Raw genomic sequence first — 24,694 nt, forward strand, 5'->3', positions numbered from 1 at the left:
CTGAGATTCCCACCCGGGATCCTGACTCGCAGAGTTCTGTCAGGGCCGCGTCAGCACGCCTCCCCCCCCAGGGGTCCCCGTGCGCGCGGCCCCGTCCCCAGGCACCGGGCCTGCCCAGGGCTTCGGCTCCGCGCCCGGCGCTGCGGCGCCTCCCCAGCCTTTGTTTGAGTGCCGGAGAGCCCGGAAACAGAGAGAGGCGTGACTTCAATATTCCTGTGGTTTTTGAGCAAGCGATTGCCTAACCTGTGTCTGTCTCACGCCGGCGTGAAGCGTCCGTAGGCAGCGCCGGCTGCGCTGCGAGCGCTTCCCTGGGCGCGCGCGGCCTCCCCACCCATCCTTCCCCGTACACCAAGCAGCCAGGGCCGCGGGTGGGAGGCTCTCCTCGTGGCTGGCGTGGCGGAGCGTGGAGATCTTTTTCATTCATAAAACGAACATCCCCGCTCGCTGCCTTCCCGCCGGCCTCTTGCCGCGCCATCCGCGGCCAGGCAGGCCTGGGTCCCGGGGAATCTGCTCCGAGGGCCAAGGGGCCTAAAGTGGCCCTTTGCGCGTTCCGCCGGGAAGCCCCATTTTATAAACCCCGTGTCGTGTCCTCCCGCTGCAGAGACGACTGACATGGATCGCGGAGGGACACTCGCCACTGAAGAGACGAGATGGCTTGTGGTTCAACTCACAAGTAAAACCTCACCCTTTGACTTCAGGCTGTCCGACATTTTGTGGCTTGCATTTTTTGGAGCGACGGTCAACTGGGCTACCTCTCCATTTGTAAACAACCGGCTTTCTAGGTCCCTGTTGTCCCCCTTTTATGGCGGCAGGTGGGATCAGGGGAGTGGGCGGGAGGGATGCTGGCAGGGGCGGGGCGGGCCAGGTCGCTGCGCTAATTCAAGATGCGACCTCCATCCAGATAAAAGCTTGCTGTTAACAGCGGTTTTCTCTGCGAACCCTTAAAATTGCCCCAGGACTCCCCTAGCAGCGAGAGGCGAGCCCTCATTCGCCGAGCGGGCCCCCCTCGCCCCTCCTTTGCCCCCTCCCTGCCGCTCCTCTCGGCCCTGGAAATTACAACTCCTCGGCGCACGGCGCCGGCAGGAGGCGGCGGCGGCACGGAGACCGGAGGGGATTCCCGAGCCAGCCGGGCGCTCGCCCTCCACCCGCGGGCCGCCGCGTCGCACGGCCAAGGTCACAGGCGCCGCAGGAGCAGCGGCGGCGAACCGGAGCAGCGGGGCCGTGCTGGCCGCGGAAAGAAGGCCCCGGGGCGCGTTCGACCCGCGTCGGCAGCGGCCGCAGAGAGAGGCGAGAGAAGGTCTCCGGGCCGGCGGGGCCCCCCGAGGTAGTCGCGGGCGCAGAGGCCCGGCAGCTGAAGGCCCCCGGGTCGGCGAGAGCGGAGCTCGGGCTCCAGCGTCGGCTCCCGGGCGCTGTCCGCCACCTCGTGGTGCTGAACCCAGCCGCGGGCCAAGAGGCCTGCTCGCCCGCCTTCTCACCTACAGATCGCCCGCACTGGCGGTGGCCACCGGCCAGGGCAAAAGGGGCCCCTGGGCAGCTGCCCACTGCACCCGAGGGGCTGAAACGGGAGAGCCAGCGAACCTCAGCCCGGCAGCCGGTCCTCATGTGGAGAGGAGACGCGCGCAGCCGCCAGCGGCGGCGCTACTGCTGATTCATCCCCTAGAGCATCTCGCAGGCCACCGCGAGGGCAGCCGACCAGCTCCGGACTCTGGCCGCAGGTTGCAGCCGCTGGTGCAGGAGCCTCGCGGGCAGCAGGTGAGGACCCGCTCTCCTTCCTCTTGCCCCCAGTCGTCCGTGGGCGGTGGCCCCAGGACTGAGAGAGGGGCGTGCCCCCGGCTTGCAAAGCAGTCATGCCCGTGTGACGCGCCCGCCTCCCCCTCACTGGTGCTAGCCACGCTTGCTCGCCTCTGCCCGTCTCCGGGGCTTGGGCCGTTCCACCCTCCGCGCCGAGCCGCTCTCTCCGCCGGCGCAGCGATGGAGGAGGAGCTGAAGTGCCCCGTGTGCGGCTCGCTGTTTCGGGAGCCCATCATCTTGCCATGTTCCCACAACGTCTGCCTGCCTTGCGCCCGAACCATCGCGGTGCAGACCCCGGACGGCGAGCAGCACCTGCCCCCGCCGCTCCTGCACTCCCGGGGCTCAGGGCTGCCCGCAGGCGCCGCCGCCGCCGCCGCGCCCCCTCCGGACCATGAGACGCCGGCTGGCCCGGCCGGCGGCGGCGGCGGCGGCGGCGGCGGCGGCGGCGGGAGCGCGGCCGGCGGCGACCACGCGGACAAGCTGAGCTTGTACAGTGAGACAGACAGCGGTTACGGCTCTTACACCCCGAGCCTCAAGTCCCCCAACGGGGTTCGCGTGCTGCCCACGGTGCCTGCGCCGCCCGGCTCCTCGGCCGCCGCCGCCCGGGGCGCCGCCTGCTGCTCCCTGCCCTCGGCCTCCTCGAGCTCCATCACGTGCCCGCAGTGCCACCGCAGCGCCTCCCTGGACCACCGCGGCCTGCGCGGCTTCCGGCGCAACCGACTGCTAGAGGCCATCGTGCAGCGCCATCAGCAGGGCCGCGGGGCCGCGCACGGGGCGTCCGCAGCCGCTGCCGTGGCCGTGTGCCAGTTGTGCGACCGCACCCCGCCCGAGCCGGCCGCCACGCTCTGCGAGCAGTGCGACGTGCTCTACTGCGCTGCCTGCCAGCTCAAGTGCCATCCATCCCGGGGACCCTTCGCCAAGCACCGCCTGGTGTCGCCGCCGCCGCCGCCGCGCGCGCCCGCTGAGGCCGCCTCTGCGTCTCCAGGCGCCGCCCAGGGCGCCTCCAGCGCAGGCGGAAGCTGCAAGAGCCCGGGTGCCACCGGCGCCGGAGCGGCGGGGGGCGGCGCGGCCCGCAAGTACCCTACGTGCCCTGACCACGAAATGGAGAACTACAGCATGTACTGCGTGAGCTGCCGAGCCCCGGTGTGCTATCTGTGCCTGGAGGAGGGCCGGCACGGCAAGCACGAGGTGAAGCCGCTGGGGGCCATGTGGAAACAGCACAAGGTGAGCGCCCGCGGGGCAGGGCACGGGGCACGGACGCCAAGAAAAGGGCGCTCCCCTTCGTTAAATAAGCTCCAAGTACTCTGAGCTGAGTGTTGGAGATGGGAAGGGCATGGAAGGACGACACCCTAGGTCCCCTCGCGCCTGAGGCTTTATGATTCCACCCAAAAGTCGTCTAGAATGCAGAAGCAGGACTCGTTCACTCCCCAAATTGACGAATAAATTACCTTGATGGCCCCTCTGGGTTTATGACACCTAGGGCCCCCTTCCTCCCTCTAAAAAGTTCATATTTTTTTTTCTTTTCTTTTTTCCTTTCTTTTTTTTTTTTTTAAGTACAAGTGTTACCACCTGATTGCAGGAAAATGTCTGATGCCACCCGTGCTTGGTTAATCTTCTCTGAAGGCAGGAAGGATTCTATCCCAACCCTCAGTGAAGGGATACACTATCTCCCTTAGACCAGAATTCCCATCAGCTTCTAGAGCAGAAAGTTTTCTACTCTCTCAGCTAGTCTCCAGCACTTTCTAACCCCAGAATGCCTCTCAGCTTAAAGGGAAGATGTAATTCTTCATGCGCTTTATTTGAGACTTCGGGCGTGTGCCCTGTTAAGGAGGGAACCCACTGAGAGACCTTCTCTTCCTGGGACTCCAGGTGGCAGGAGTGCGGTGGAGTAAGCACTTAGTAGGACAGCCAGGCGCACTCATCGGCAGGCTGCTGAGGGCCATCTTTCCAGGGACTTGCCTGCAGGTGCCACCTCCCAAGTGGGAAGGAACAGCCGCTACAGGCAACTCGCACACACTTGTGGTGGCCAGTGTATCCTCACAGCTGACACCGAAGGAGAGAAGCCTTCAAACTCAGGGCAGGCCCTCGATCAGACCCCAAGGCAAGAGTGGGGTCAGCTTTTCTAACATTCACCTTAATTTCCTACTCAAAGGCCAGGCCGTGCAACTGGACTCACTGCCGAGGTCAGTGATCCGGGTCCTTTGTTCAAGGACTCCAACTGCAAATTTGGACGTTTATCATTCAGTATCCTCTTTCCAGTAAACTCTTACCCCACAAAGAGGCAGGAGATCTCCAAATAGCCCAACAGGAAGTATGTATTCTGACTGAGGAAGAAAAACACGGGAAAGTAAGGCAACTTGCCATGGTCCTCCCAGATCATCCAACTGGAAATGGACGAAAAGGGGAGCATAGATGGGAGGAGAAGAAGGGACCAAGCATTCATACAATAAATTTATTACAGTTACTGTATAATTTCTGCTACAACATGCTTGTTGTTACTGTAACTCAACATTTTCAAACAAAAAAATTAGGCAAGAACAAATGAGGAACACTTCAGAAATCCACCTCGGAAAGGGAAATTTGCATAGTAGTTCAGAAAAGGGCGATCTGGAGTCAAATCCCTAATTCTAGAGCAGCAGTTCTGATTTGGGAACAGTTTCACTCCCCCTCCAGGACATTGCCAGTGTCTGGAGACATCTCTGGTTATCCCACTTAGGAGTTGCTACTGGCATCTAGGGGTAGAGGCCAAGGAGGCTGCTGAACAGGCTACAGGGCACAGAAAACCTCCCACAAAACAATAACCCAGAAAAATATCAACAGTGCCTCTGAGAGAAACCCTGTTGTAAGTTACACAGACCTGGATCCAAATCTCAGCATTTGTAATTGACTTGCTGTAAGCGTTTAGGCACAGTTTGAAGCCCACTGAATAATATCTAACTCAGATAATTGTTGTTGGGAGTAAGTATAATGCTGTATGTTTAGCCTCTAGCACAGTACCCAGCTCACAGTAACCGATATATATTATTTATCATTATTGTTATTATAGTGCTAATACCACCAAACTTGCAGAAAGCTATAGGGCAGCAGCAAAGAGTACTTCTTTGACCTCAGTGACTTGGTAACCTGGTGAACACATGAGCTGGTAGTGTTTATGTTGAGTCCTAAAATAGCTTGGAGCTAAATGAGAATGTCTGCTGAGTGAGTTATTCATGTGATATTTTGTTGCATATTGCTTCAGGGTAATTGTAGCTGCCTTGCTTATTTCATCTTTCAAGTGAAGAGAGTCATTTTACAAATAAAGAACTCTTTTGCAAAGAGGCTGTGATCAATTACCAAGACAAGGTTCACATTCAGATTTTCGGAGCTGGTAAATTTTCGCAGCCTAGAAGGCTAGAACTAATTCTGGGTGTTGCCAGCCAAACTTTTAGACTTAGTGAAGAGTGGAAACCAAAACGAGTTGAGATGAGTTTGCAGTCTTAAAAGAGATTAAGCCTCTTACCTGGAAAAGTGAGTTGGATAATGACCAAACGGCTTCAAGAACCAAGATCAGGCAGGGAAAACATTGGTCGTCCTTGATTTGGTGTCCACAGCAGTTTTATAACATTTCTATCTGAGGAAATATGGAAAGAATATGTGATATTTGCTCAATAGAGTGGGACAGTTATCTGTGGGAAACACAGCTAAGCAGAATCTAAATGTCTCAATTTAATGCCACGTCTTCAGGGAACTAAGACATCCTCTTAAGTCCAGAAGGAATTCTCTGAGATACTTTCGTGAAAAGCTGTTTTCAAGAATGAGAAGAAGGTCTGCTGTTCTCTTTCAGCAGGTGCTGTTTTTCTACAGAAAGGGCAATCATTCAGTGCTTCTTATGAGCATCTCAACTAGGGGCTGGAGATCAAAAGATAACAGAGGGAGCCTTGATGGACCGTTTGGTCTTGCTTTGTGGGCAGGCGTCTAGACCACCACTGTGAGCTGTGAAGGTGATTACTTTTGAAAGATAAACTAGTGCACTCAATTTCACATTCCCACCAGGGCAGTTTAAGTTCTTTAGTAAAACTTAAAAGTCTCTGGATTTTGTCGTTCTTGTCATCGTCGTCGTCTAAAAATCCCAGGAGCCATGACAAAGCTTGGTACACTACCAGAACGAGAATCAGGACAGAAATATTTCCCTAACATCCCTGACTGGAGAAGCCTTAAACAAAGCTTTAATTTCTCTCTAGCACGACTGGAGCTTGCCATCTAATTAGTGATTCTTAGGGAGAGAGACATGTAAGTGACACTGAAATCTACTTTGAAACAAGATTGATTATCACTTTTCAAAAAAAGTGTAAACACACTGCTATATTTAAAATGGATAATCAACAAGGACCTACTGTACAGCAGAAGGAACTCTGCTCAATGTTATGTGGCAGCCTGGGTGGGAGGGGAGTCCGGGGGAGAATGGATACATGTATAGGTATGGCCGAGTCCCTTTGCTGTGCACCTGAAACTATCACATTGTTAATTAGCTATACTCCAATATAAAATAAAAAGTTAAAAGAAAAAACAACAGTGTAAACACTTTAGGTCTTGGCCAAACACATTTTTAGATGATTCTCCTGGAAGAGGATTAATAATTTCAAAGAACTTCTGATGTGAAGAAACTATACGTTGTGAAAGATAGGACAGGGAAGGGAAGCTTTGCATGAGTGCTTTTGTCTTTTTGCCTATTGATTGTGGAATTCCAATTTTCCTGAAGGAAAGGGTCCAGAAGGAGAGGGTCACTGTGGGATGTACCTCTTCCTAGTGTGACATGTCACAGAATGTCGGCAACCACTGTAATTCCTGCTGGGTGCAGGACTCTGAATTAAAAATGCTTAAAAGTTGATTCTTGAACTGAGGAAGGGACCGCTGGATAAGCCCTTCCTCAGAAGTCTTTTGAGAACCATGGACAATAGAATAGAATCAAAACAAAAATCTCATTGTACCCCAGGATTACTGTTCCCAATGAGTCAGGCACTTCACAAGAGCAAAGGAGATAGTGAGGTCTAGAAATCACAGGAAAGCCCGGACTTCAGGTTAGTCCCGTGCCCCAAGGATCTGCCAAAGGATACTTGGCTTCTCAGAAGCCTGGTCCTACCTTATTTTATCAAAGAGATAAAGAAAGGCTTTTAGCCTTTAAAGCCTCAGAGGAAAGACTTCCTCTATTAAAAGAGATAACACATGAATGCCCAAAGCAGAACGTATAATCATAACTGTATACGATCATAAGTATACTTACTCGAATATTTGTAGTACATCATAACCCAGGGAATAGATGCGCTTTGTTAAGAATTAGAATTACAGAGGTAGAGATGTAGAGATTAAATACCAACCCCAAATTCCAGTTTGCAGAGAAAGATCATTTCTAACATTTTGGAGTTTTTTCTTCTAGAATTCTATTGTATATTTATTTTGTAACTGTCTTTCTATTTTTCGTCTAATCATACCGTACAAATATCTTTCCTGTCAGTTAATGAACATCACTTTTCCGTTGTAAGGATTTATTATTTTGCTTGATCCACACCCTGATGCTGGGCTCATCTAGGTGTTTTCAGTCTTTTGCTGTTAGGAACACTTTTCAAGTTAAATCTATGCCTTTCTTCTTAATAATCTCCTCAGGTTACGTTTCTAAATATGGAGTTACTGTATCAAAGGAGAACTGTCTTCCAGACATCTGATGAACGTTGCCAGATTGCCTTGCAAAACGTTTATACCTATTTTTTCTCCCAACAGCAAAATTATATAAAAAATTAAAAATTCATGTAAACAGGGACCATTGGGGGAAACAATAAGGTGGATTGCCTTGTTTCTAGAAATAACTGTTGGCTACTTTCATTACATTATTGTTAGAACTATTTTTTAAAAGGGGATCACAAGTATCTAGATTTTTATATTTTTAACTACCAGTTAGTGATCTGCCTTCCCTCAAAAACTGCTTTAATAGGCATAACTAGTGCCTAAATAGCCCCTTTTGGATTTTAAGACCCCTGAAAAGACCAAGCCTTCAGGGCCCATCTAAGGCACTTTAAAAAAATTTTATTTCTTTATTTTTATTTTTGGCTGCATTGGATCTTCATTGCTGTGCACAGGCTGTCTCTAGTTGCGTCGAGCAGGGGTGTGCGGGCTTCTCATTGCGATGGCTTCTCTTGTTGCGGAGCACGGGCTTCAGTAGGTGTGGCATGTGGGCTCAGTAGTGGTGGCTCGCGGGCTCTAGAGCGCAGGCTCAGTAGTTGTGGCGTGTGGGCTTAGTTGCTCCTCGGCATGTGGGATCTTCCCAGACCAGGGCTCGAACCCGTGTGCCCTGCATTGGCAGGCGGATTTGTAATCGCTGCGCCACCAGGGAAGGCCCTAAGGCACTCTTGAGTGGGGTCTGAACAGGGAAAAAGAGGGTTAGGTAGAGAGAAATGCTTGGCAGAAATCTTCTGGGAGGTCTGAAGTCTCTATCTCTGTGGCTAATCGCTGCAAGCCGAGAGTTGCTAAACAAATCCATCAGGGCCCTCAGAGCATGCGGCATGGAAGTATGCACCATCTGAGTGCAAGCCTGGATTTTTTGAGATGTTGAGTCCTTCACCAACTCTGAAGCTCTGGGAAATGAAGTGCATAGGCTGGCTTCTGTTCCATCTGCTGCAGACTGACAGAACCAATGGCAAGTCTGCTTAGACCCCTGGAAACGTGAGCTGACTCCAATAAGTAGTGGCTGCCGCGTCTTCTGAAACCACCCTCTGTGTTAACATCACCACTGTCTTTAAAGCCACTGGGGCTGTAACCTGCCTTGTGCTTGGATTTAATTCCAAGGAGCTCAGTAATTCAGGAACAAGTATTAGAAAGAACCCCTGTGTTACAAGCTTTGAAGTACATGCTTTCCTCATCATTCCACACATCTGGAAAACAAAAAGTGGGTTTGACAGAAGGCAAGAACCCATAACTTGAATTGCTTTTCTCTTCTCTTTGAAGATTATTTATGGAGTATCAGGGTTCCGAATTGAGGAGGACCTTAGAGATTGTGAAAGGACAACCCCATGTGACTACTGCAGAATGTGTTTCCTAGTGTACGCTCTGGTGGCCACTTGATGGCTAAGCTGTTCTATTTTTAGCCTGCAGTGGGAGGTCCTTTATCTGGGTCGAGATTCTTGGTGGATAGGACCTTACTTGTGGATGTCAGTGAAATGGACTGTCCTAGAGGAGAGGGGTCTCTCAATCTCTGAGACTGCCTAGAGGGGTCAGCAAGCTGGCATACCGCCTGCTTCTGTAAATAAAGTTTTACTGGAACACAGCCATCCTCCTTTGTTTACATTTTGCCCATGGCTGCTTTGGGCTAGAACGGTTGCTTTTGGTAGAGTTGAGTACTTGTGACCAGAGATCGGCAGCCTGCAAAGCCGAAAATATTTACTCTCTGGTTCTTTATGGGGAAAAAAATAAAAATAAAAGCGCCGACTTCTAGACTAGGACCTCGTGACTCAAAGCGAGGTCCGAAGAGTAACAGAAGCAGTGCCGGGAGCTCGCTGCAGATGCCGACTCTTGAGACCCGCCACAGCCCTACTGACTCATGGTTTGAATTTAGCGAGATCCCTAGTTGATTCAGATGGACGTTCAAGTTTGAGAAACCTTGACGGGAATGCTTTGGGGGCTCCAGGGCGCTGTGCAAGTCATCTACAGCGCGTGAAGTGGACTCTAGGGGTCCCGGAGGTTTGAACCAGTCTTAATTACTCTGGGAATCTTCAGGTTCACCAGACTCTGGGTGCTGGGAGGCAATATGGTGCTCAAAGACCACCTGACCCAGAGGTGGGCGGGAACCTCTGAGGGGTGGTGGTGCTGTCTGAGCCCTCCTGGGCCAGAGCGTAGGTGACCCATGAGAAGGGAATTCTGGGCAGACGCTCTTTGCTGCTTCCCTGGGTTTGAACAGAAACGTACATACTGCTGTTTGTATCTCTGGGTTTCCTTTGGGTTTGTGTCTTCGTCGTTCTATAAAGGAGCAAAGCGGGCGCTCTGTCCACTCTTTAGGCAGTTTTAAAGGTCCTGGCCAGAGGGTGGAGGAGGTTGGAACTCTCAGAGCCGTGAGGCCTGAAGGAGCAGGAGAGAAGCAGGCAGGTGTTGCGGGGCTCTCATGAGTTCACCCCTCCCCGCCTGGCATTTCCCCTTCCTAGGGTAGCCCGGTTCCTAACAGAGACCATAAACCCCAGCATGCTCCTTCTGCACATGAGGAACGTGAGGCCGAGGGGCTTGCCACAGTTGCACAGCAATTTGTGAAATGATTCTGGAAAAACATGATCGATTCCTCCCTTGTACATTCTGATGAACTATAAAAATAACAGGATGCTCTGTGTATCTGAACAAAAACAGGTGCCTAGAGCATTCTCTAAAGAGTAATGAGGTATGGAAAAATACAGGGTTAGCGGACACCTAGTCTAGACAGTGGGGACAGAGAGTAGGGCAACAGCCCCTCCCTTATTCAACGGACACGGGCAGCAGAAAAGGGAGATGAAAGGTTGAGGAGGACACAGTTCATCCTGTTCGGAGCAAAGAGGATAAAAGAACTTGAGTGCTGGAGGGAATCTAAGAGATCAAATGGCTCTGTCTCTTCATTTTTCATGTGGCTGCAGAGGGAAGAAGTGGTTTGCAGGGAAGAGTAGTCAAGGATCCACAAGGGACAGAAACAGGTGAGGGAGTTGGAAGGGTGTAAATGACGGATGTAACAGACAGGAACCTGGACCCCTCCACAGGAGGGTCTGGGCCTTGGTCACATGTCCTCTGAAAAGTCTATCCAGGCTGTGCATAGTTTAAAAAACACAGGTCAGGGTTGTGTTAGGAAAGTTTGGCAAATGTTTGTACTTATCCAATCTCCCAGTTCTTCCTTATCGTTTGATTCTGGGTGGTAATCCATAAAACCAAGAAACCAATAAAATATGAGTCATCGTAAATGACAGTCCTCTTTAAAAAACAGAGGGTTGTGGCTTACATCACTCCATAAATAACGCGTCACCAAATGTCTGACTACCTATCCGCTGAGCCGTGTACCCACAGGACCAAAAGTCAGCTCTGGCACTCACTGAGGATAACTTAAAAACTGATGATGCCTCTTGACCTGTAAGTCGTTTCCCTGAGCTATGCCGCTAATGAGCACTTATTCTTCAATCGACCTAATTCCTTATTCAGTCAACACGTAAGTCTTCGGTGCCGGTATCCTACCAGCACCACTGTAAGCACCAAGGCCATGGAAGGGCATGTTCTTTTCCCTCAAAGAACAGAGGTCTAGTCACAGGAGAGAGAAAATCAACACATGCATAAACAAGTAAATAAATTGGAGAATTTCGGATAGTAGTAAGTACTAGGATGGAAGTACAATAATGTGATAAAAAGCAGTTGGGCAGACTTCTTCAGGGGGAAGGTTGGAAAAGCAAGACTTGACGATTGGCTGAGAAGTAACCAGCCCAGCACACTTCTGAAGGCAGCTCGCTTCACAGGGAGAGGAAGAGCCGAAGAACCGAGAACGGGAGTTGGGGGACCCCCACCGTGCCTGAAGGACAGAAACGTGCCTTTGCAGTACAATGAAAAAGGTGGATAAGGTACAGGAGCAGAGACACAGGGAGGGTCCAGACGACGCAGGGCCTGGCAGCCCACAGGGAACAGATGGGATTTTATGGTGAATGCAAAGAGAGGTGACTAGAGGACTTTAACCTGGGGAGTGATGTTTATTTTTTTAAATATATACGTATTTTAAATGTATTTATTTGGTTGCACTGGGTCTTAGTTGTGGCACGTGGGCTCCTTAGTTGTGGCACACAAACTCTTCGTTGCAGCACGCACGTGGAATCTAGTTCCCTGACCAGGGATCGAACCTGGGCCCCCAGCATTGGAAGCGTGGAGTCTTAAGCACTGTGCAACCAGGGAAGTCCCCTATTTTTTAAAAGATCTTTCTGACTGCAGCTGGGAAATGTGTGGTAGGGGGACAAGAGTAGGGGAAGGAAGACCACTTCCTAGGCTGTGAGAGTCACTTGGGCTGTAAATATGGGGGCTTGAACTAGGAGGGAGGCAGCAGGAATGAAGAGAAGTGTATGCATTCACATGCTGCCTGGGGTTCTCTGAGCTTCTTGGACTCGTGGTCTGATGTCTTTTATTATTTTTGGAAACTTTTTGTCTATTATCTCTCTCGATGATTCTTTTGCTCTGCCCTCTGTCTCTCATACTTCTGGGATTCCAATTACATGTGTGTTACGTTGTTTGATATTGTTCCACCGTTCTTGGATGCTCTCTTCTTTTTCCCGTAGTCATTCTTTTTGTCTCTGTTACAGTTTCATTCATTTCTGTGGACCTCTCTTGAAGTTCACTGATTCTTTCCTAGGCTGTGTCAAGTCAACAGATTAGTCCCTTTCCATCTTCTCAGTTGTCCTGACCCTTCCCCAGCAATAGGAAGCCTTGAATGGTCTGGACCCAGGCCTGTTTCCTGCATCTTCTCCAGGAAGATTGGGTTTTTTCTTTTCCGTATCTCCAGCCACGTGGGATCTTCACTTTGCTCGGGGGGGGCGGGGAGGAGTGGCTTAAGGTTTTTTTCTGGCGGGGATAAGGGTCCTGGTAGGGCTTTGTACTTTCCTGTGGTGACTGTCACATCTCTCCTTCAAGCCAGCTCTGCGGTGCAAATGTTTCCCTCTTTTAATCTAGTAGGCACTTTAGATTGTGCAAGTGGTCAGGTTCCACTTTTCTCTTTGGTCACTAAAATGCTTAGAGCCAAATATTTTGTGTGTACACAATGGATGTGATTATGTTATAAACTGTGAGCCTCATTTCTGGCTCCATTTTCTGCTCCCACCCTTGGTTTTCTTTCTTTTAAGTTATGCAACCTTGAATTCTGTAGACCCTTGCAAGCTGCCTTAAATCCCTTCTGAACTAACTAGGTTAATAAATAAATGAGTCGCCTGCTTGAATAAAACCACAGGGAACAAGAAACTTCTGGAAAACCTCATTAAAGTAGTCCCCTACTGGGACTTCCATGTTGATCCAGTGGGTAAGACTCTGCCCTCCCAATGCAGGGGGCCTGGGTTTGATCCCTGGTTGAGGAACTAGATCCCACACGCATGCCACAGCTAAGAGTCCGCATGCTGCAACGAAAATCCTGAGTGCCGCAACTAAGACCTGGCGCAGCCAAAATAAATAAATAAATATTTAAAAAGAGGGGAAAAAAAAGATAGTTCCCTGCTTCTGAGCAGTGCCCAGTCACTGTTACAAAAGCTAAATACTGTTTGAAATGTTCAGATCAAGAAACAGGGACTTGCCCAGTCACTGGGACACATGACTGTTCCCTTCTCCCTGTTAGTCCCTTGTAATAAAGAAACTCCAAAATGACTGGTGTTGACAGCGGGATCATGTGTCCGGGTTCACATCCTTCATGTGAATATCACCACATACCTCCGTTCGTTTTGAGGGTGTGATTATCACCTCTCAAACTGGCTTCCTGTACGCGGATTTGCAGCTTATCACTGATGAATATTTGTCCTCCACACAGCCAGGCAGGGTTCCACCCCTCTAGCTTGTTGGGAGTATGAAGGTGTTCAGAGGGGAAGTCAGGGCACGTTAAGGCCAGAATACCCTGCTGAGGGGTGTCAGGAACCACAAGAGCTTTGAGATTTTTGCCTGTGTACAAGCTAACATATGCTCTTGCCACGGTTCATGGATGTCGGCAGATGTGAGACTCCTGGGTCAGAGTTGGAGAACAGTTTTATCACTCACGGCAGCAGCAGCAGTCAGAGAATCAGCATGTCTGTGCCATTTCCCGGAGCCCAGTTCCCCCAGGGTGATGTGAAGAGAGCCAGATGACACCCCCACACACAGTAGGTTGCATTACAGAAGAGAGGAACCTCAGCTCAGGGAGGCTGAATCTTCTGTAAGATGCAGTGAGCACCGAGCTCTTCGCTCCAGAGGGAGACAGCAAGTCCAGTTCCCAAAGTTGTTTCTGCAGACATCCTTGGAAAGATAGCCAGAACAAAGAGCAATCAGTGCCTCGCTGACAACACTTGTAAAAACCAAGAGAGCAAAGTTATCTTCCAACAGGAAGATTAAGTCAAAACGCAGGTAGTTCCTCAAGTGGTTTCTGCTTGTATACGTTATGGGTAACGTCTCCAAGCTCCTCTGGTTCTCCGAACTCCTTGCTTCGGTTGGGGTACCCAGACCTCGGGGTTTTTCTGGATGGTGATGGTGGTGAGGAAGGTGGTGGAATGTCTGTGGTGTGGGCCACAGGAAGTCTGAGGACAGCTAAGGTGGCTTTCATTCCTGAGTCCATTTGTCTCCTCTGGCACGTGAAGGACACACAGCATCTCATGACTCTGTATGATGCAACTGAAACGTTCCACTGGACGAGCATGCCTTGGGCACCTGCTGTAACCCACAGGCAGTGCCGAGGGCTGTGGATGCACTTGAAACAGGCTGCAGGGAGCTCACAGACGCCTGGAAGAGGGGATGATGTTACTCCAACCTAATGTTTGCACAAACAATATAAAAAAGTGGAATAAGTGCCACAGTTGTCATGTGAATAAACTGATGAGGGACGAGACAGGAGAAGGAAGTTAATCCCGCCTGGAGATTTGCAAGGGGAAGGGGAAGGGGTAGTGAGCGGGAGGTTAAGCAGGAGATGGTGTCTGAGCTGGGGTCGTGAATGATGGGTAGGAGTTTTATTAGTTGGGAAAGAAAGGAGAGACTTCAATATACAGCACTGTGTGAGATGTTAAAAAAGATACTGAAAATCGAGTTCCTACTTCAAATAGCTTCTTATCTGCTGGTCGAGCACCAGGGATGAACGTACATTCACACGAAGCCGAGGGACCTTGAGAACCACGACACCACTTCTGATAAAAGTGAGGGAACTTGAAATACCCATCCTTTAGCATCTGAGACTCACAGAAAACATTCGGGATCTGGAGAGAGTGGTGAGAGAACGATGGGAGAAATGGATTCCAGAAGCCACATGTAAAGGGACAGCTAGCTTGAAAGCCTAAGGAAGATTTAAACGTTGGCTTCATTTAAATTTCAGGGAAGAACTGGGGTAGGCTGGCTATAATCCCTTTGAAGGTTCTTGTAAATTTGCTTTCTTTTCCCAGGTTGTTATATTTATCCTGTTTGCCAGTAAAACCTGGCAGCAAAACCCTTTTGAACATCTCGATTTGCTTTGCTAAGTTAAGAGGAGAAGGGGGCCAAAAAAGAAGTGAGGAAACTGTATGGGAAAAGAAGGAGTAAGGCAACGGCGGAAGGAACTTGGGAAAAGGTTGATAAAGACGGCGATCTTGCACTGGTCATTAGCTCTAGCCTTTTAGATGGACAGGAGGGCCCGTCTCTCCATTTCCTCACAAGAAATAAAGAACAGTACCAGAGCGCAGATAACTGGGGCTAAACCCTAAGTGTAAGTGGGCGCAGAGCAGAGTCAGATCGATGGCAGACTGCAGGGACGGCTGTACGGAGGGGATTGGAGCTGAGCTGGGTTTCAAAGTGCTGGGAGGATTTTCAGAGGTGAAAGGAAGGAGGTATCCAGACAGGAAAGGAGAGTGTCCTTTTCTGTAATTTGATCATGGATAGAAAGCTCTAAGACACGTCCTCATGATCGTCACAAAAACCATCCTATTATGGTTGCCGGTGACTGGAGTTGGCCTGATCCCAGTGAAGACGCAGTTTGGGTTATGGGTGATAAAAAACATCACCTGACTTTGCCCCGTGTATGGCCTTTGTACGAGTACAAAGTCAGGATTCTGGTCCGGGGACTTTGTGCGCCCACCATCCTATCCCAGGCTGGTTTGCTACCACTGGAACATGATCTGAATGACTCTTTTTTTTTTTTTTCTTGCAAATACCTCTTTGAGATCCTGCTTTCAGTTTCTTTTTTTAATAAACTTATTTTATTTATTTGTTTTTGGCTGTGTTGGGTCTTCGTTGCTGCACGCGGGCTTTCTCTAGTTGCGGCGAGCGGGGGCTACTCTTCATTGTGGTGCGTGGGCTTCTCACTGTGGTGGCTTCTCTTGTTGTGGAGCACGGGCTCTAGGTATGTGGGCTTCAGTAGTTGTGGCATGCAGGCTTCAGTAGTTGTGGCTCACGGGCTCTAGAGCGCAGGCTCAGTAGTTGTGGCACACGGGCTTATTTGCTCCGCGGCATGTGGGATCCTCCCGGACCAGGGCTCCAACCCACGTCCCCTGCATTGGCAGGCGGATTCTTAACCACTGCGCCACCAGGGAAGCCTTTGTACTCCCAGTACCCAGCAGAGCAGCTGGCACCCAGTAAGCCACGAGAAGCATCAATTTAATAAGTGAATGGTGACAACACGAAAATGTATTCTAATATCAGCACCGTAAATGACTATTCCAGTGGGGTCCCTCTTAGCTTCATGGAACAGAGTGATTCCTGCAGGAGGGGGCACTCCAGGGAACAGTGTGGAAAATGAGGGCAGGAGGAATTATGCATTTTTCTGGGCCCCTTATTGAAGAGAGCCATTCACACTCATTAGCATAGCACACCCCTCCCCCATTAGATGAGCTAACGGTTTTGGAAACAATCAGCTGATCTAGTGGGACGACAGAAGCCAGCTGGAAATATCGGTGGGATTTCTCCCAGATGTTAGCTGTTACATCTTGTCCGGAGAACAGATCGAGTCTCAGTTTACTAGACTGCCATTCCCGAACTCTTTAGTGCTCCAGAGGTAGCAGGATGCGTCGAATAAGAACGTTCGTTTTAGAGACAGCTCTCCCAAAACTCTACCACTTGCCAGGGAGTGAGATCATGCATTTTGAGAACTCATGACAGGGGACTTCCCTGGTGGCACAGCGGTTAAGACTCTGCGCTCCCAAGGCAGGGGGCCCGGGTTCGATCCCTGGTCAGGGAACTAGAGTCCACACGCGTGCCGCCACCGAGAGTTTGCGTGACAAAGAAGCCCGCGAGCTGCAGCTAAGGAGCCCACCTGCCACAGCTAAGACCCAGCGCAACCAAATAAATAAATAAAAGGAGCTCGTGGCAGCGCACACCACAGAGTAAGTGCTCGGTGAAAGAAAGCCAGAATCATAATTGGCCCCACATCGTGATTATTGTGAGTGTCGAGGCCAAGCACGGTGGGAAAGAAGAGGCGACAGTTTCAGAGTCTGAGGTGGTTCCCAAGAGCCCCCTTGTGGGAGGGCTGAGACGCAGCCGTCACCCTAATGACGCAGCTGTCCCTTGGTAGGGCCTCTTCACCACACCACATGAACAGGTGCTACAGAGATCTGTCCTAGGACTGCCCGGACCAACCTTCTGGTCGCCACTGACTGATATCATGGGAAGGATCTGGATTGAAATCAAAAGCTCTGGGTTCAGTTTGGAGCTGTGTCTCGAGATAGGGCTCTTAATGTCTCTCAGCCTCAGTTTCCACACTTGAAAGGTATGAGGACGAAGCGAGATGAAGTAAAGGTTCGCATGGCAGCTGCAGGGCACTCAGTTTATTGTAACCCCCGACCTCTTTCCTGAAGGAATAAGCAGCTTGGCCGCGTCCCCTCTTCTCTAAAGAACCCAAAGCCCACTTTATGGTGTAGAGAAAGACTGTGTGTAATATGATTCCATTTAGTGAATATATATGAAAGAACATGTGTTAGAATAGGAGTAAAAACTGTGCATAGGGTACTAGTTTCCTGGGGCTGCTGTAACAAATTATCACAACCTGGGTGGCTTGAAACAACCAAAATTTATTGTCTCACAGCTCTGGAGGCTGCAAGTCAGAGATCAAGGTGTCACAGGGCCACGCTCCCTCTGAAAGCTCTGGGAAGCCTTGATCCAGGCCTCTCTCCTGGCTTCAGGGGGTGCCTTGGCTTGTGGCCACGTAACTCCAGTCTTGCCCCTGTGTGTGTGTGTGTGTGTGTGTGTGTGTGTGTGTGTGTGTGTGTCTGTGTCCAAATTTCCCTTTTTCTGAAAACATCAGTCATACTGGATGAGGGGCCAGTCTACCCCACTATGACCTCATCTTAGCTAACTACACCTGCAGTGACCCTGTAAGTCACATTCGGAGGCACTAAGGATCAAGACAGTGAAAGACAATCGCAAGTTACCAACCGGGCAGAGGAAGCCGGTTGTCTCCTCGTACCCTGTGAAAATGCTTGGCTGGATTGAATTTGAATTGTTTTCGAGCAGAGACTAGGCACTCTAAGGCGAGTGGGAGTTCAGATTCCGGTCGTGGGTCGGGGAGAATGAAGGTTTTGAGGTGGGAGAGGGGCTGCGGTGTTGGGTGGGCAGCGAGGGCCCTGGAGACTCTGGGTGGAGAGCAGGAGAGGGGATGGAGGAGAGAGGGGGCTCTCAAAGGGAACCTTGTCATCCTTGCGACTTTTCCCTGAGCCCTTATGAAGATCACCGCAGTCAATTATGTTGAAAATATTAGCCATCCAGGGTTATAGTAAGAAACGGTATTTTTGCATCAAGACATTGTTCTGGAGTTCAAATGTCCTGAATCAGAGGGCATTTGGGGAAAGAGCAAGTGACTGTTTTCAGTTGTAAAATTGCTTAGCTACCCAGGGTAGAAATTTCAAATGAGATCTTAGTAACATATGAATTTTTTTAATGAAAGTAACTTTATTGTTTTGTCTAATTATAAAAGAATAATATGCATTATTTTTAAACATTCAGACAATACAGAGGAGATGCAAAGAAACATGTGAAAAATCACCTATACTCTTACAATTCTTACATGTGTGATACACACACACATTTATATAATTACCTTAATAGCGATCATATATATGCCACACATATATATGTATATAATTTTTAAATAAATGAGCTCTTCTTACATGTGCTTTTGGTATAATGTTTTTCTTTCCGTTGAACAATCTGTTATGGAGATTGTCCTACATCGATATAGAAACACGTTGCCATTTTAATGGATGTTGGGTATTCATTCATGTGGATAAAACATCACTGATTTAATCATTATTCCTGAACATTTAAGATCATGTACAAATGTTTACTGTTTTTAGTGATGCGACGACATCTCTGGATGCTTATCCTAGTATTCCCTTTAGGATAAAGTCCTATACAAACATTAAAACATTTTAGGGATTTATTTCTTACCTCTCGCTGAAATATGGAGCCAGGATCTCGTCTTTAAGAAGCAATTCTTGGGACTTCCCTGGTGGTCCAGTGGCTAGGACTCCACACTCCCAATGCAGGGGGCCTGGGTTCGATCCCTGGTCAGGGAACCAGATCCCACATGCTGCAACTAAGAGTTCGCAAGTCGCAACTAAGAGTTCGCATGCCGCCACTGAAGATCCCAAGTGCTGCAACTAAAGACCAGCGCAGCCAAATGAATAAATAAGAAGCAATTCTCAACTGCTCCGTGTCTCCCCGGGTGCCATCTTCCTCTCCTGCCCCTCTCGCAAACGCTCTCCTGCCAAACCTATCGCACTGGTGTCGGCAGCAGGACGGAGAGAGAAGGCAATGGTAGAAGGAGGGGTTGGGTGACCCAGGGGAAGGAAGAAAAAAGTCACGTGTTTTAATGTGTTATTTGATTTCAGTTGTCACAGCTAAGTAGGTAGTGTAATCCCCAGCATGTAGATTCTAGTAAGAGAGGAAGAACGTGCCCAAGAGCACATGGCTAGTAAAGGAAAGCCAAAGTCTGCCTGACTCCAGAGACCGTTTTGCCAGATTTAATTATTTGTTCAAAATATTTTCTGCTCTCCTTGTGGGAAAGCTGTACTTCTTTCTCCACTGATATAAGGTTGGGCCGTGTAACTTGCTCTGGCAAATGAATGATAGAGGAAGTGATGTGTGCTACCTCCCAGGAGAAGCTTTAACAGCCAAGGTGTGTTTCTGCCATAGCTCCTTTTCTTCTGCTATGAGGCTAAGATGTCTCAAATATGGGATATGCTCCTCTAGCTTGGATCCTGAAACAAAGAGGGCATGTGACCTGCAGTGCGCATCCAGTGTGAGCAAGAAGTAAACCTTTGTTGTTGGAAGCTTCTGAGTTGGTAGGGGATGTTTGTTACTGCAGCTTACCAAGCTGAGGCTATCTAATACAAACACACTCTTTCCATTTCACTTTCTTGTGTCTCTTGCCCGAGCCAGGCCCTGGTTATTGGTCAAAATATTTCTGTCTTTTCCTTTGGTTGCAGAAGAATGAGGACATAGTTTTTTGTTTTTTTAATTTATTTATCTTTGGCTGCTTTGGGTCTTTGTTGCTGCACACGGGCTTTTGCTAGTTGCAGCGAGCGGGGGCTACTCTTTGTTGTGGTGCATGGGCTTCTCATTGTGGTGGCTTCTCTTGTTGCGGAGCCACAAGAGCAGGAGAGGAGTCTGCAAAGGCTTCTGGGGATGCCAACGTAGGGAGATTTCTGCAGACAGAGACAAGCAGAGGGAGCTGTGGGTCCCATGGAGCCGTCTTCTCCTTGTAAATATCCAGGAGAAAGCAACACCTAGAGAACAGCGATTTATAAGAAATAAAAGACCAGTGTGTCTTCTCTTTTTACAACCAGACCAGCACTGCTGGCCTTGCTTTATACAACTTCCAGGAACCAAATAAATCGCTTTTGCATTTTTGGCCTCTTCATGGAGATTAAGGCAGATTGTCCCAGCCCTGATGGAAGATGGAGGCCAGGGCTGTGAGCTGAAGGAAGTAGCCCACCTGGAGGCAGGGAGAGGAGTGTCCTCCTGGGGACTGGGTAGGGGATGGGCATGGGGTGTGGTGCTTGTGGGCCGTGTTGTGGAGCCAAAGAATACTGGTTGGGAAGGACACCAAGTTCCTGTAGAGGATGCTGAAGGTCTCTGGGTCTCCTGGTCCATGGAGCAGACTTTTGGGAGGAATGTCTCAGAATGCAGCTGGAGCAGCCATGCCTGACAGAGGAGGACTAGCCCTCACCATAAGCTCATGGACTTCAGTAGTTGCGGCACACGGGCTCAGTAGTTGTGGCTCACGGGCTTAGTTGCTCTGTGGCATGTGGGATCTTCCCGGACCAGGGCTCGAACCCGTGTCCCCTGCATTGGCAGACGGATTCTTAACCACTGTGCCACCAGGGAAGTCCCTCTTGAGGGTCATTTGGCACTAACTGACCCTCTTATCAGAATGGGATGCAACCGTGTGCGCATGGGTACATGCAGTGAGGTAGCCAGTTCCCTTCAGGCCTGCCTCATTTTTGACCTCAGCGTTAAGTCCTAACCAGAGAAGTTTGGTTGGTGGCTCTGAAAGATCAATACTGGCAGCTTAAAGGTCCCTGTTGACAAGCTGAACTGCTCCCCCTGCACACCTGGGGCAGGAGCTCACCGAGAACTCCTGAGCTGTCAGCATTTTGGGGAATCGGAGTCTGAAGCCGAGCTGTGGTCAGGGCGGAGGAGAGGCCTCTCGCCATCAACCGTCTCCAGAGGGACTGAGCTTACGCAGCTGCAGCATGAGTCACTAATTACAACATAGATATCTTTGTGTTTGTTTAGCCTCCTAGCCAGTTAGAGCGAAAGAAACCAACTGTGGTTCACTTGAATTGAAGAAAATTTACTGGAAAAATAACATGCTTGTTTCTAAGCATTTACAGAATCCGAGAGAGCTTTGAGAGCCACGTTCAAAATTACAACAGGGACCACATACAGCCCTGCATGTTTGCTAGCCTCTGTTCTCAGCACCTCACAGGCAGCAACTCAATCCCACGATAACACCACAAGGTACCTCCTGCAGGAAGAGACTAAACAATTCACCCAAGGGCACAGAGGATGTGAGTTGGGATCCACACCTGGCATTCAGGTTCCAAAGGCCTTCTCGAGCCCTAAGAAGCAGGAGCTACAAGAATGGTCTCCTCCCGGGAGTCTGGTCAGGGACCTATAGAACAAATGCCTGTATTTCTGCGTTCCTTTGCCCCTTTCTCAGTTTTGAGTTCCAAGGAGCTGACATACTCCCAGCTAGAGCAGGGCATGTGCCTGCCCCTTGTTGGGTGATGACAGTGGGACTGGGGCCATGATCCCAGTCCTACCAGATGGTACCTGGAGGGAAAGAGGCAATTTCTCAAGGCAAAACAAAAGTACCGTTAGGAAGGTTAATGGACGGCCAACAGCAGGGAAGCAGCGGTGCCTGCGATGGTCTGGAGAAGACCTGTCTGGGATCTCATTATGCTCAGAACCCCCGTCCCTAGAGTGCCAGCCCCTGAGCCCGGGGCTCTCCACGCAGGCTCTCTCTTAAACCTTGGAACAGCCCTTGGGGTGCACATCACTGCCCCCATTTCCAGTAAGGACACAAAGGCTCACAGAGAAACTTGGTCACATAGAACCAGGCTTGGAGTTCAGCCCTTGACTGCATAGTCCAGTCCGCACATGGCGAGGCTTCTGGGCACGTGGCTGGCAGGTCAGGAGCTTAGTCCGCTCTCCAGCCTGGTTAGCGCGAGGCTGAGCTGAGCTTCTGGGGAGCTTTGCCCCCGTCACCACCTCCCGTCCGCCAAAGCCTGAGTGGCTGGCTCGGCGGTGGGAACGGGGGATGTCAAACCAGCCACCTTGTAGTCGCACCTCATCCACTCCTGGCCTTTTTCCCCCGTTGTCAGGGTTCACAACTCAGTGATCTCAAACCTCTGTGAGGAAAGAGCCCTCCATCCCCTGGGCCACCCTGCATCCCACCCGCCACTTTGGAGGGACCGAGGGAGGAAAGTCAGAAGGTATCCAGCTCTGTTTTTACTCAAGTCAAGTGGGGAAGGAGTGGTGCTCAGGAGATCCCACCAGGGCGGGCCCCCCAGGGAGAAGCCCCGGGAAGAGGCCCCGGGCCCAGCAGGATGGGCAGGACGGGCCAGGCGGTGAGGCGGGGTCGCCACAGGCGCCAGCCGTCGGAGCCCCCAGAAGTCAACCTAGACACCTCCCGCTGCACACCGGGGCCCCGCCCGAGGGAGCCAAGACTCACCCCTGCTTCTCTGCTGCCTCAGCGCACACGGCACTAAACTCAGTCAATCCACAAGCCACGCGAGCGAGCGCCTGTTGTGTGCAGGCCCCGCGCTGGGCACACGGATGAATTCACGTCTCACTGGAGGAGCCTCGCTCCACTGAGGGCCAGGGGACAAGTAACTAGATACCAGACAGACAGTGACAAGGACTAAAATTGGGGGTAAGCAGGAGGCCAAGGGGGAGCAGAGGAGAGGAGGACCCCACAGACTCATGGAGTCCGGGAAGACTTCATGGAAAAGGGGAAGTGCACCTGGCCTTGGGCAGGCTGATCCAGGGCTCCAGGTGGGCGTTGTGAGGGCAAGTGATGGCTGGGACAAGGCTCACAACGCAGGGGGGGAAGCGAGGGGAGCGGATCTGCCGGAAGCCGGTGTCTGGGTTCAAAAGCCCCAGGGAGGGCGGAGGTGCTGACCCCCCACCAGCACACCACCGGGCCTCCTCAGCTGTAGGTGGCCAACGGGTGCCTGTTGACGCATCAGCCGGTGACTGGGTGAAGGTCTTGACGGCCAGGGTGAAGGTCTTGACGGCCAGGCTGCAGGGTTCCCCCCTTGTTCAGCAAGAGCCACAGGAGAGGAGACCTTGAGCCCCAAGGGCCAGGCGGAGAAAGAGTCCAGCAAAGACGCCATTTCTTACTGAAGGAGGAGTGCATTTCCAGGCAGGACAGAACAGATTGGGGTCTGCCCTGGTTTATGATTTAAGCAGGACAGCTGTGAACCTCCCACTTTAAACCCTTTTGTATTAGTGTGTGATAGGAGTGTATCAAGGTACAGTCGCCCCGCTGTATCCGAGGATTCAACCATCTGTGGATCAAAATTAGTTGAGGAAAAAAATTGCAGAAAGTTCCAAAAAGCAAAATTTGAGTTAGCCACATGTTGGCAACTCTTTTCTTAACATTTACATGGTATTAGGTGTTTTAAGTAATGTAGAGATGGTTTAAAGTATGTGAAAGGCTGTGTGTGGGTTACATGCAAATACTACTACCCATTTTATGAGGGACAGTTCTGGAGGCCAAGTCTGAGATCAAGGTGTCACACGGCCCTGAAGTCTCTAGGGAAGGATCTATTCCAGGCCTCTCTCCCAGCCTCTGGCAGTTCCTTGCTTTGTGGTAGCATAACTCCGATCTCCATGTGGCGTTTTCCCTCTGTGTACATCTGTCTCTGTGTCCACATTTCCCCTTTTTATAAGGACACCAGCCACATTGGATTAGGACCCACCCTAATGACCAAATTTTAACTTGCGTACCTCTGTAAAGACACCGTCTCCAAATAAGGTCACATTCTGAGGTCCTAAGAGTTGGGACGCGGACACATCTTTTTAGGTGGCCATAATTCAACCCATAACACCTCCCCTTGAGGCTGCCCCGGGTGCAGCCTTGAGTTGGGAAGGGCTGCGTGATGGAGAGGTGGCGCTCTGGCCGTTTTGCTTCTCTCCTGCTGCCAGAGGCCTGTACCTACACACGCCCACGAGGCCCATGTCTGCCGAATCCGCAAGGCCAATTGGGCTGCTCATCTTAACGGGCATATGAGTCTTAAACAAGATAAACGTAAGAGAGGAAAGTTCCGAAGCTCCCCGGGCAAGTGACAAGGCCAGGAGGTCACCACTGTGTTAGCTGTTGGTGTCCCGGGGGCTGGGTCCTTAGGACCCCTTGGCAAGAGGCAGCATTTGAGAGGAGGCGGGGAAGGGGGCCTTACCATGGGAGGGTGCAGGGCCACCTGCCTGGGCGGAAAGTCAGTGGCCACAAGTGCTCAAGGCTCTCAGGAGGGTGCTTCGAAGGTAGTTTCTCTGCTTGTCCAGGAGCCCCTGACTTTTGATTTTCTTAAACGAGCTCTCCACATCACTCTTTATTACTGCTGTTCTGTCAAAGGATTAGGACATTTTTAACTCATTTTACGGATTATCGTCAGCCACGAATTTGAAAAGCCAGCACCCGTTAGTGAGTGGAGGAGGAAAAGGGGGAGGAAACGCGCCTTGGCCCCATTTCACAGCCTCTTCCTCT

The 24,694-nt window shown here is 50.6% G+C and overlaps 1 protein-coding gene across 2 annotated transcripts in view; it reads left to right on the forward strand.

Moving 5' to 3' along the window:
• Positions 1–1,971: 1,971 nt before the first annotated feature.
• TRIM67 (tripartite motif containing 67) overlaps positions 1,972–24,694 on the forward strand; it is a gene marked incomplete at both ends in the record, with an annotated part of 45,948 nt that continues 23,225 nt past the window's right edge. For both annotated transcript variants that reach the window (XM_082674247.1, XM_082674248.1), the window contains one exon: positions 1,972–3,015. In XM_082674247.1, the coding sequence (XP_082530373.1) occupies positions 1,972–3,015 (1,044 nt within the window). The remainder of the gene's footprint in view (positions 3,016–24,694) is intronic.

The sequence above is a fragment of the Grampus griseus genome (genome assembly GCF_964374135.1).
Source record: "Grampus griseus genome assembly, chromosome: 16".
NCBI lineage: Eukaryota > Metazoa > Chordata > Mammalia > Artiodactyla > Delphinidae > Grampus > Grampus griseus.